This window comes from Podarcis cretensis, assembly GCF_951804945.1.
Source record: "Podarcis cretensis genome assembly, chromosome: 1".
Taxonomy (NCBI): domain Eukaryota; kingdom Metazoa; phylum Chordata; class Lepidosauria; order Squamata; family Lacertidae; genus Podarcis; species Podarcis cretensis.
In genome coordinates, this window is record NC_137170.1 from 13045150 (window position 1) to 13057081 (window position 11932).

The 11932-nt window shown below is 46.3% G+C and overlaps 1 protein-coding gene and 1 long non-coding RNA gene across 3 annotated transcripts in view; one reads left to right on the top strand and one right to left on the bottom strand.

Moving 5' to 3' along the window:
- Positions 1-1573, bottom strand: part of LOC307208969 — a 380739-nt gene extending 379166 nt beyond the window's left edge. For both annotated transcript variants that reach the window (XR_013835277.1, XR_013835278.1), the window contains exon 1: positions 1453-1573. This is a non-coding gene — a long non-coding RNA (uncharacterized lncRNA). The remainder of the gene's footprint in view (positions 1-1452) is intronic.
- Positions 1535-8977, top strand: SIVA1 (SIVA1 apoptosis inducing factor). Its single transcript, XM_079963393.1, has 4 exons — positions 1535-1791; positions 6307-6495; positions 7199-7355; positions 8467-8977. The coding sequence occupies exons 1-4, from the start codon at positions 1674-1676 to the stop codon at positions 8522-8524; spliced, it is 522 nt and encodes a 173-aa protein (XP_079819519.1). The 5' UTR covers positions 1535-1673; the 3' UTR covers positions 8525-8977.
- Positions 8978-11932: the final 2955 nt, after the last annotated feature.

Below are 11932 nucleotides of genomic sequence, written 5' to 3' on the forward strand. Positions count from 1 at the left end.
AGCCTGTAATGTGGAGCAGATAGTCCTTGATCTAATCTACTACCTACTGTGTTTTAGAAAAAAAAACAGTATCCTGAATTGTACCTTAAACAGATGGGAGATCTGTTAACAGTGGTTAACATTGGTAAAATATATGTTCCATGTTGCTGGTTTCATTAAATAATCTTGGCGCCAGCCTTTTAGAACCCAAGGGCATATTTGGAAAACTAAGAATGTCAAAATGTCTGCCATCAGGTTAGTAGTGATTGGCGTTTGTGGTAGACAGCCAAAAGAAGACAGCGGAGGAAGAGGATCTAGGAAGACAAAAAATAATGGGAAGGCAGAGCGGCGCAATCCTCCTACAATCATTAGAGCAGCATATCTGGGGATTCTGTCCTCAGCGCTCTAAAGTTCCTGCCATGATAATTCTGCTCCTGCAAAATAAAGCCATTGAACTCCAGAAACTTCAGGAGCAGCAGGATGCCAGAGAATGTGAAGTGGCTGCCACCTGGCGCACCTCCACTGCCCATCATAGCGAATGCTTTGCAGGTGAAGACTAACAACCTGACTCAATACCTGGTTATGTTGTGCTACCCGCACCCCTCAAGCTCACCAGTCAGTACCTTTTCCAAGAGGAAGGCAAAGCACCAGCCTCAAGTCCCGTCTCACCCCGCACCCCCCCCCCCGGTTTCCTAAGAAATATGCCACTGGGCCCATGTGTTCCCTGCTGAGTTCCCCAAGATATAAGAAAAAAGCCCAGCAAAATTTGTAAAATAAATGAAGACTGCCAGATCTGAGGAGAACTTTGCCCCTCCCAGAAATTCCAGATTTAGCTACTGTGCCTTGCACCAGTTGGCGTTTCTGTATAGTTTTCAAAGGTGTACAATTTACTGGCCAGTTACCCCTGCCCTGGTATGCATGTTCAAGAAGGGGTTGCAAATGGAACATCAATCTAGGTTCTTAATTTGAAAGAAAGGAGGGGCAGTTAGAAACCACTCTGTGCCCGTGTGAGCTCATGAGCACACAAAGAGATAAGTGCAGGAGAAGATGGTTTAAGGAGGAAGCCGCGTTTGGGAATAGTTACTTTATTGCTGCAACATTTTGGAGAGCAAGCTCCTTGGTGAGGTTCTTCTCAGCTGTGCGCAGCTGCGCCCTTTAATTAATTGAACATCTCACGAAATCAGCGACGCAGCAAGCCAAGCCCAATGAGATAGAAACTTTTATTTTATTTTTCATTTTATTAATGAAATAGAAATTTTTATTTCATAAGCATTCATTCAGCGTTTGATTGTTAGAAAAGCCAGAAAACGGTTTACAAAATTATATATATAGCAGCAGTACGACTTACCTACACGGAAGAGCCTCGGCACCACCCCCTAGCGGCGTCATCAGGGCTACGGTTCCTGTGGTAGGAGGGCCCCTGCTTCGAGCCCCGCCCACACTCCCAGAAATCACGCCCACTGCCCCGCCTACCTATGCTTTCAACGCCGCTCTGCGTCCATCCTTATTGGCTGACATGCCCCGTGACGTTGTAGCAGGCGGGGTGCGTGGCGGCGAGATCCGAAAGAAGTTTGTTTTGCGTCGCCGCCGCCGCTATTTTCCCGCGCGGGAGGGCCCAGACAGCTACATAAAAAGCAAGGCGTCGTCTTTTGCTTCCGCTGGTCTCCTTGGGCGCGTGGCGTGAGGGGAAGGAGATGCCGAAGCGCTCCTGCCCGTTCGGGGACTCTTCCCCGGTGCAGCTGAAGACCCGCGTGAGGCTGAGGGAGCTGAGCCAGGGCGTCCAGGGCGAGCGCTACCGGCGCGAGGTCTTCGGTGAGGAGGAGGCGGCGGCGGCGGCGGTTGGGCGCGAGGGAGGGTCTCGGAGCCGTGTTCTCGCGAGGATGAAACTTTGGTCAAGGACGCCGTTGCTTGACCAGTGTTTCACTCTCGCGAGAACTGAGTTCATACTCTCGCGAGAACTGGACGCTTCAGTGGGATGGGGGAAGGAGCAGAATGGAGCAAAAGCCCCTTTGAATCTGGAAGGGGGAGTTGTGTGAAGAGAGTCCTCCGTCTCCACATCTCCCAGCCTTTGCTAAGCACGCAGCTCAAGCCTGTCTGGTGTTTGTTTCCTCTGAAGGGAAAACACTCTGCACATGCCCAGGGGCAGTGGTTCTTTCCTGGAGGGCGTTGTTTGAAGAGATTTCCTCCCTCTCCTCTGCACCTCTCAGCCTTTCCCTGCTAAGCGCACAGCCGAACTAAGCCTGCCTGGTCTTTATTTCTGCACATGTCCAGGGATCACTGGGTTCTCTCTTGAAGCGGAGACACCCCCCCTTGCCCTGCCTCCCAGCATGTCTAAGCATAGAGGTGCTTGACCTCGAACCTGCCTGCTTTTTCTTACAAAAGGAGAGACTCTGCACATGCCCAGGAATTAGTGGTAATAATGATGATGATGATGATGATAATAATAATAATAATAATAATAATAATAATAATAATAATTATAATAATAATAAATTATTTATAACCCGCCCTCCCCAGCCAAGGCCGGGCTCAGGGCAGCTAACAACCAATAATAAAACGAGCTGAATGAATACAACTTAAAAACAAGATTAAAATGCAACATTAAAACAATTAAAATGCAGCCTCATCACAGGAGGAGAAAGGAAAAAGAGTGGGAGGGAATCAAATTGACTCCAAGCCAAAGGCCAGGCGGAACAACTCTGTCTTACAGGCCCTGCAGAAAGAAATCAGATCCTGCAGGGGCCTGGTCTCATGAGACAGAGCGTTCCACCAGGCCGGAGTGAGTGTTGAAAAGGCCCTGGCTCTGGTTGAGGCTAATCTAACTTCCTTAGCGCCCGGGACCTCTAGGGTGTTGCTATTTATGGACCTTAAGGTCCTCCGCAGGGCATACAGGGAGAGGCGGTCCTGTAGGTACGAGGGTCAAAAGCAGTACATTGAACCTGACCCTGTACTCCACTGGGAACCAGTGCAGCTGGAAAAGCACTGGGTGAATATGCTCCCATGTCAGAGACCCCGTGAGGAGCCTCACTGCAGCATTCTGCACCCGCTGAAGTTTCTGGGACAGCTTCAAGGGCAGCCCTGTGTAGAGCGAATTACAGTAGTCAAGCCTGGAGGTGACCGTCGCATGGATCACTGTGGCCAGGTCGGGGCGGGAAAGGTAAGGGACCAACTGCTTGATGCAGCAACTGGTACAATTCAGTGATTTTTACACTCCAGACTTCTCTTAACTGCCTTCGACTCTTTAGGATAGGAATGGGCATCGTGTGATGAAACACATGGCAGACCAGCTCTGTTGTGTTTTGGGAGGAAGATTCCTGATTATGCTGCCTTACTGCTCTGGACTTCTACCCCAAAATCCTCCCTTGGGGGCACTAGCACTAGCCTCCCTTGGGGGCACTGTGCTGCTTGCATCTTATGTGGATGCTGAATCGGGTTCTGAAAACAGGGCCTTTTTACAAGAGGGAAATAGGATTAAAGTACAGTGGTGCCCCGCAAGACGAACGCCTCGCAAGACGGAAAACACGCTAGACGAAAGGGTTTTCCATTTTGGAGGCGCTTTGCAAAACAAATTTCCCTATGGGCTTGCTTCACAAGACGAAAATGTCTGGCGAGTTCCTGCGGGTTTCCCCCCCTTTCCCCCCCCCCTTTTCCTAAGCCGCTAATCCGCTTATCAGCTGATCCGCTGATAAGCCACTTAACAGCTGATCACTAAAAGCCGCTAAACCGCTAATAGCGCTAATCCACTAAGCTGTCAATGGGCTTGCTTCGCAAGACGAAATAACCGCTATACGAAGAGCCTCACGGAACGGATTAATTTCGTCTTGCGAGGCACCACTGTACTACTCAGCAAAGGGGCAGAGATATATTTTTTTCTCTCTTTTACCTGTCAAGGAAGCACAAGCAGTTGCTGGGGAGGCTGTGACAGCCCAGTTCCCCTTGCTTTGGAAACCACATGCAAATTGAAATGGATAGAAATAAACATTTCCGTAAAGCTGTGGTTGCCGCTCCACTTTGAAGTTAGGCTTGAAATGAGCATTCTATTTTAACCAATAGAATAAGTTGTGTACTTGATTGCAAGTGTGTGTGTGTGTGTGTGTGTGTGTGTGGTGCCCAAGGTCACCCCAAAGTTGGTGACTCCTGCTGCAGAGCCACCCTGCACTGCACTCTCTAACTTTAATCCTGGTTATATTCTGCAGTGTGATCTCTCCTGGTAGATTCTGCAATGTGATTTTAAGATTTCCAGCTCCTTGCTAATGAATTTGGTTTGATCTCCATCGTAACTCACTTTCTTTTTATTTGTATGTTTATTCATGCGTCTTTATCTACATCGCACATTGGTGTGCTTTTGTGTGTGAAACCACACAGCTTTGCTTTTGTGCACATGAATGCATGGCCATGCATCTGGTGGAAGGTGCATATATCCTCCCGCCCTCCCTGTACACAAATATTCTGTCTCTGCCCCTCATTTTCACCCTACGCCGCATTTCCTATGCCCTAATTTTGCCACAGTGTTCTTTGTGCCACAACTAACACAGCTGCAGGGATCTGTGCAACATAAAAACCTTTAAATGTCAAAGCTGGTATATCTATTACACGTTTAAATCTAAGAATGCAATGCATGTTGGGAAATCAGGTTCTTATTACTGCATAAGCTGTTGCTTGGACATAAAAAAAAACAACCCTTGACTTTAATTAACAACTGGTGGTCGTAAGAGTTTGTGGTATAATAAGTTGATAAAATACAAAGTGCAGATGAGTTGCATATGTTTGTTTTTGTTCCTGTGTGAGAGGAATCTGGGGTCAGTGCTTTATCCTGTGAGTAATGAGCAGTGACTGAAATGTGGACTGGTGTTCTCATAATGGGAGATTGAACTCTGATGGGGATACGGTATTGGGAAAATAGGGTCTGTTACTTGGGTTGTTGCCATCTGGGCAAGTTGTGAGCTACTTCACATTCTCGGAACCTAGCAAGGGATCTGTAGGTAGCATAAAGAATCAGCCTTCCTTTCCTCCTATGATGTGGTCATAGAATTTTAAAGTCCCCTGCAATGCAAGACACTTTTGCTCAGTGTTGGACTTGAATTTACGACTCTGCAAGTGCTCCAATTGGAGAACAGCCTTTAAATAATAATAATAATAATAATGATAATAATAATAATAATAATAATAATAATAATACCCTGCCCTCCCTGGCCAGAACTGTGCTCAGAGTGTCTAGCACCAATAAAATTTCAGTAAAAACATAATAAGAAAAAAGAAATAGAACAATTTAAAATACAGGTTAAAATGCAATTCAAAACGCAGCCTCATTTTAAAAGTCAAAACCACAAAGGGGAGGGAAACATAAGGGTCAGACTGAGTCCAAACCAAAGGCCAGGCAGAACAGCTCTGTCTTGCAGGCCCTGCGGAAAGATGTCAAGTCCTGCAGGGCCCTAGTCTCTTGTGACAGAGCATTCCACCAAGTTGGGGCCAGTACTGAAAAGGCCCTGGCCCTAGTTAAGACCAACCTAACCACCTTGTGACTTGGGACCTCAAAAATGTTGTCATTTGTGGACCTTAAGGTCCTCCGTGGGGCATACCAGGAGAGGCGGTCCCGTAGGTACGTGGGTCCTAGGCCACATAGAGCTTTAAAGGTCAAAACCAAAGGTGTCATGGGCTTTGAAGACACTCAAACTCAGGATGAAAGGGAGAAACGTGCTAAGAGGAAGGCATACTTTGCAAACCCTCACCATGATCAACTCCCGCCCGGAAACCTATGTCCCCACTGTGGAAGAATGTGTGGATCCACAACTGGCCTCCACAGTCACTTATGGACTCACTGCCAAAACCCTGCTTTGGAAGACAATCTTACTTGGCTACGAGTGGCCGCCAAAGAAGAATGCAGGACACTTTTGCCGAATGTTGGGCTCAAACCTACGACCCTGTGATCAAGAGTCTCAATGCTCTCCTGACAGAACTAAAAACTGTTGCTGAATTGCTTTGGGGGAGGGGATGGAAATGTTTTAAGAAATTTGGGAGAAGATCCTTACTGCTGGTAGTTATTACTTGCTTGGATTATCATCACGCATGACTGTGACATCTAAGAACATGCCAGGTTCTGGATTCAGTCCTTGGTGTCTGGGAAACTCCCATAAACTTTGCTGAACTAGATGGGCAGCTTTGTTCTTTGCTTTCCTCTGAAATGGAAGCCCATTTCTGGGTAGGAGAGCATGTCATAATTTGATACAGCAGACTTCTTTCTTTCTTGGGGGAGATGATATTCAGTGGAGTGGGAAACCAGTTCGAGATAGTTTTCCATTACCATTCCCACCTTGTCCTTTTTTGCAGAGAAAACGAAACAGCTGCTCTTCAGGGGTGCCCAGGCATACATGGATAACACATGGAATGGTAGCACGGTGGCAGCACAGTCTCCAGAGCTGCTTGCAAGACCAGAAGCTTGCTCTCGGCTTAGTTGCAGCGGACAAATGTTAATTGGGCAGGATGGAAAACTTCTACAGCCCTGTGCAAGAGAAACAGGTAAGTAAATATAGCCGGCTGTCAAGTACCTGTGCAGCGGATTCTTTTTCTGTTTGCTTTTCTTCTCTTGGTTTGCAATGTTAAGTTTGGTGTAACTGTGATATGCATGTACAGTGGTACCTCGGGTTACATACGCTTCAGGTTACAGACTCCGCTAACCCAGAAATATTACCTCAGGTTAAGAACTTTGCTTCAGGATGAGAACAGAAATCGTGCTCCGGCGGCATGGCAGCAGCAGGAGGCCCCATTAGCTAAAGTGGTGCTTCAGGTTAAGAACAGTTTCAGGTTAAGTACGCACCTCCGGAATGAATTAAGTACTTAACCCGAGGTACCACTGTATAGAGCAATTGACTTGCTCCAGTTGGGCTTCTCTGAAGGGAGGAACTGTAAGCCTTGATATTTGTGTGGCGTAGGGAGCAAACTGAGGCTCACAGGGCATATTCAGGTGGTCTGCGGCATTTCTGTGAAGAACAGCAGGCACAATTCCTCCCTTCAGAGCAGCTCAATAGGATTCCATATGTACCATCTAGTTTAGATTTTGGCATCGCAGAACCTTGGACTTGATGATCCTCAGGGTCCCTTACAACTCTACAATTCTACGTAGATGGCTTGAAGATTGCCATCTGCTTTCTGAAATGGGTGCTTTTTCTGACACTTGATGCTGAAATCTATTCTAACATACAATCTGTATGTTTCTACACAGCTCTGCCGGAATGCGTTTCCACGGCCTGCTCCTCATGCGTAAGAACAGTTGACGTCAAAGAAACTTGCTCTCAGTGCGATCGGCACATATGCCACAATTGCAGTAAACTCTGCAGCTGTTGCCATGTAGTTGCTTGCTCCTTGTGTTCTGTTACAGAGTAAGTGTCCGTGCGGACTAGGCATGAGTTAAAACTTCCCTCAGTTGGTTTGGGACACACTGCATGCTGAATGTAGCAAACTGGTTAGTAATAGCATTCCCCGCAAAATTGGTTTGGAGTGGGACATATGCCAAAAGCTGTAAGGAAGCATTGGCCCATTGTGTCATAAATGCAGTGGCCTTTGAACCTTGGATTGTAGTTTGAACCTAGGTAATTAAGAAAATTGAGGAGAGGGAAAGGCAGTCTAGCTTAGCAGAACTCCCTGCAAATATTGGCATCAGAAATTTTCTCATGCCCTGGAGCGGGGCTGGAAAAACACTTCCAACCACCAGTGAGCCAAGTCCCCAGCCCTTCCAGGCTATTTTAACAGTGTGGCAAATCAAACTTGCGAGCAAAGGCACAGGCCGTTGCAAGCACTGACAACCAGCTGATTAGCACTGTGTGCAAAATCCACTTCTGCCAGGCAGCAAGCCTTTACCTGGCCCACAGGTAAAGGGCAAGAGATGGGCTTGGCTTTGGCATCAACAGCCTCGTGGGCCGAATAGGGAGGCTTCTCAGCCTGGGCTGCTTTGGGAGGAAAAGAATATACATAAAGAAGCTCCCCTGCAGCCAACATGAAATTGAACCATGAGTAAGCATGAATTAGTTTGAATGATTTCCCCCCACCTCCAAATACACACACACTATCTGTTCCTGCTGTTGCTGATCTCCCTGGAACTAAGCAGGGGAGGAGTGAAGCAGGCTTATGATGTTCCTATGAGTATCCACATACTTTGTTTAGCCATGCCTAGCCATTGTATGGCTTAGCATTGCATGAGAACTGTGCCATTGTTTAATTTGTTGCAGTTGTTCACGGTTACACCTGCCCACCTACATCTCTTAAAGCAGTTTCCCACTGTAGCTAAATACATCCTGCGTGTACAGGTTATTCTGGTGTGGGCCTCGATTTAATCCAGCGAGGTGATTCTTTGGTTTTTCGGCTTCCCCCACAGCTTAATTTATTCAGCCTCACGACTTCCTTGCATGTGGTAGAGGTGGAGTTGGTGTTCTCTTCCTAAACTGTACAGAACCGAAAGATGCACTGAATTGCCTGTTACCTTCTTTCTTCTAGGTCCAATGACGTTGGCGAGCGAATACTTTGCAATGGCTGCTCCATGTTTGAGGACTAAAATGCTTGAAATGACGAAGTTTTAAGGACATAATTATCTCCAGGATCTGTAAAGGAACTTGTTTGTTTAAATAGCCGGACAATTCCCGCCCCACCCTCCCGTCTTGCTACTGTGACATTGTGGTGCCGCTTTATAAATAGTGTATATTTCTATAACTAATTTTAATAGAATAAACTTTTTATATTATCTCTCTTGGAGCGTGCATTTGGGTAGCCTTGCTGGCATCTGTTCTGATAAGGTGGAAGAGTTTTATTCAATTCCTTAGAAAAGCAACGTAATAGAAGGCTGAAACTCGAGGGAGAGCTCATTCTTCAGATGCGGAGTCTGGTTTGATCCGTTGCTTCTTTAGATAGGGCTGAGACAAATGGACAACTGTTGCCACACAGTGTAGACAAAAGTGAACTACAGGGGCCAGTAATGTGACTGAATAAAGCATCTTCCCGTGCCCCTAAACTTTGATGTGGTCAGAATTTGATTCAAACTATTCACTACAAAACCTCCTTTTTCGGTGGCTTGAATCATTTAAGCATCTCGTGTTTGCAGCATCCAATACTACTTCTAAACAGACTGTCCAGATTCAGTTTGTTTGTCTCTACTCCCCAGTTCTTAAATAACACTTTGTTAGCAGTAAAGAAATGAGCCATCTAAATTGTTTTATATATATTTTTATAAACCTACTCATATGACTTACAGTGGTGCCTCGCAAGACGAAAAGAATCCGTTCTGCGAGTCTCTTCGTCTTGCGGTTTTTTCGTCTTGCGAAGCAAGCCCATTAGTGGATTAGTGCTATTAGCGGATTAGCACTATTAGCGGCTTAGCGGTTTAGGGGCTTAGCGGAACAGCTGATAAGCGGCTGAGCGGATCAGCTGATAAGCGGCTGAGCGGATCAGCTGATAAGCGGCTGAGCGGATCAGCTGATAAGCGGCTGAGCGGCTTAGAAAAAGGGGGGGAGGGGGGAAAATCCGCAGGAACTCGCAAGACATTTTCGTCTTGCGAAGCCCGCCCATAGGAAATTCGTTTTGCGAAGCACCTCCAAAACGGAAAACCCTTTCGTCTAGCGGGTTTTCCGTCTTGTGAGGCATTCGTCTTGCGGGGCACCACTGTATTTTAACTCTCTTCCTTCCAAGTAAGAGTTTTTGGGTATGCATGAAAAGCTGAAACAACCCGGCTCACATAACCTTCAAAGAGACTCAACCACAAACCTGTAGACTCTCCTGATACTAGACTAAGTGGTCACTAATATCATAAATGATACCAAGTGGTTGTTCATGACACCAGTTGCATTACATAGGGAACAGGTAAGTAGGAAACTTTAGGTACTTTGAACTTTTAAAGATCAGTTTCACATTGGACACCCATCAGGAAAAAGTCATAGAATCATAGAGTTGGAAGAGACCACAAGGGCCATCGAGTCCAACCCCCTGCCAAGCAGGAAACACCATCAGAGCACTCCTGACATATGGTTGTCAAGCCTCTGCTTAAAGACCTCCAAATAAGGAGACTCCACCACACTCCTTGGCAGCAAATTCCACTATCGAACAGCTCTTACTGTCAGGAAGTTCTTCCTAATGTTTAGGTGGAATCTTTTTTCTTGTAGTTTGGAACCATTGCTCCGTGTCCGCTTCTCTGGAGCAGCAGAAAACAACCTTTCTCCCTCCTCCATGTGACATCCTTTTATATATTTGAACATGGCTATCATATCACCCCTTAACCTCCTCTTCTCCAGGCTAAACATGCCCAGCTCCCTTAGCCGTTCCTCATAAGGCATCGTTTCCAGGCCTTTGGCCATTTTGGTTGCCCTCCTCTGGACACGTTCCAGTTTGTCAGTGTCCTTCTTGAACTGTGGTGCCCAGAACTGGACACAGTACTCCAGGTGAGGTCTGACCAGAGCAGAATACAGTGGCACTATTACTTCCCTTGATCTAGATGCTATACTCCTATTGATGCAGCCCAGAATTGCATTGGCTTTTTAAGCTGCCGCGTCACACTGTTGGCTCATGTCAAGTTTGTGGTCAACCAAGACTCCTAGATCCTTTTCACATGTACTGCTCTCAAGCCAGGTGTCACCCATCTTGTATTTGTGCCTCTCATTTTTTTTTGCCCAAGTGCAATACTTTACATTTCTCCCTGTTAAAATTCATCTTGTTTGTTTTGGCCCAGTTCTCTAATCTGTCAAGGTCGTTTTGAAGTGTGATCCTGTCCTCTGGGGTGTTAGCCACCCCTCCCAGTTTGGTGTCATCTGCAAATTTGATCAGGATGCCCTTGAGTTCGTCATCCAAGTCGTTGATAAAGATGTTGAATAAGACCAGGCCCAAGACAGAACCCTGTGGCACCCCACAAGTCACTCTTCTCCAGGATGAAGAGGAACCATTGATGAGCACCCTTTGGGTTCGGTCAGTCAGCCAGTTACAAATCCACTGAGTGGTAGCATAGTCAAGACCGCATTTTACCAGCTTCTTTACAAGAATATCATGGGGCACCTTCTCAAATGCCTTGCTGAAATCAAGGTAGGCTACATGCACTGTGTTCCCTTCATCTACCAGGGTTGTAATTCTGTCAAAAAATGAGATCAGGTTAGTCTGGCATGACTTATTTTTCAGAAATCCATGCTGACTATTGGTGATCACAGCATTCCTTTCTAGGTGCTCACAGACTGTTTGCTTAATGATCTGCTCCAGAATCTTCCCTGGTATTGATGTCAGACTGACTGGGCGGTAATTATTTGGGTCCTCTCTTTTCCCCTTTTTGAAAATATGGACAACATTTGCCCTCCTCCAGTCTGCCGGGACTTCGCCTGTTCTCCAGGAATTCTCAAAGATGACTGCCAGTGGTTCTGAGATCACATCTGCCAGTTCTTTTAATACTCTTGGATGCAGTTCATCTGGCCCTGGAGACTTGAATACATCTAAACTAGCCAAGTATTCTTGTACTATCTCCTTAGTTATTCTGGGCTGTGTTTCCTCTGCTGAATCATTTGCTCCAAATTCTTCAGGTCGGGCATTGTTTTCTTTATCGGAGAAGACTGAGGCAAAGAAGGCATTGAGGAGTTCCGCCCTTTCTGTGTCCCCTGTTTGCATTTCACCATCTTCTCCTCTGAGTGACCCCACTGTTCCTTTGTTCTTTGTCGAGACAGAAAATGCTGAGAGAGAGCAAGTTATAGCAGGCTGCATTTTGGGATTGGTTAATTATCAGAGTATCTTTATTTCAAGCTAGAGTGGCCACATTTATGTCCAAGTAGTAAAAATCCACTGTTGTAAAGCAGGTTTTGGATCTGAAAGCTTGCCGTGTGTGTTTAAAAAACCCTATATGCTGCTCTCAGCCAGATTTTATTGCACAAGTGAACCCTTTGTAGCAGCTTTTTCTTTGGAGAGACTTCAGTTTCCCCTGACCTGCTTTCCCCCTTCCCTC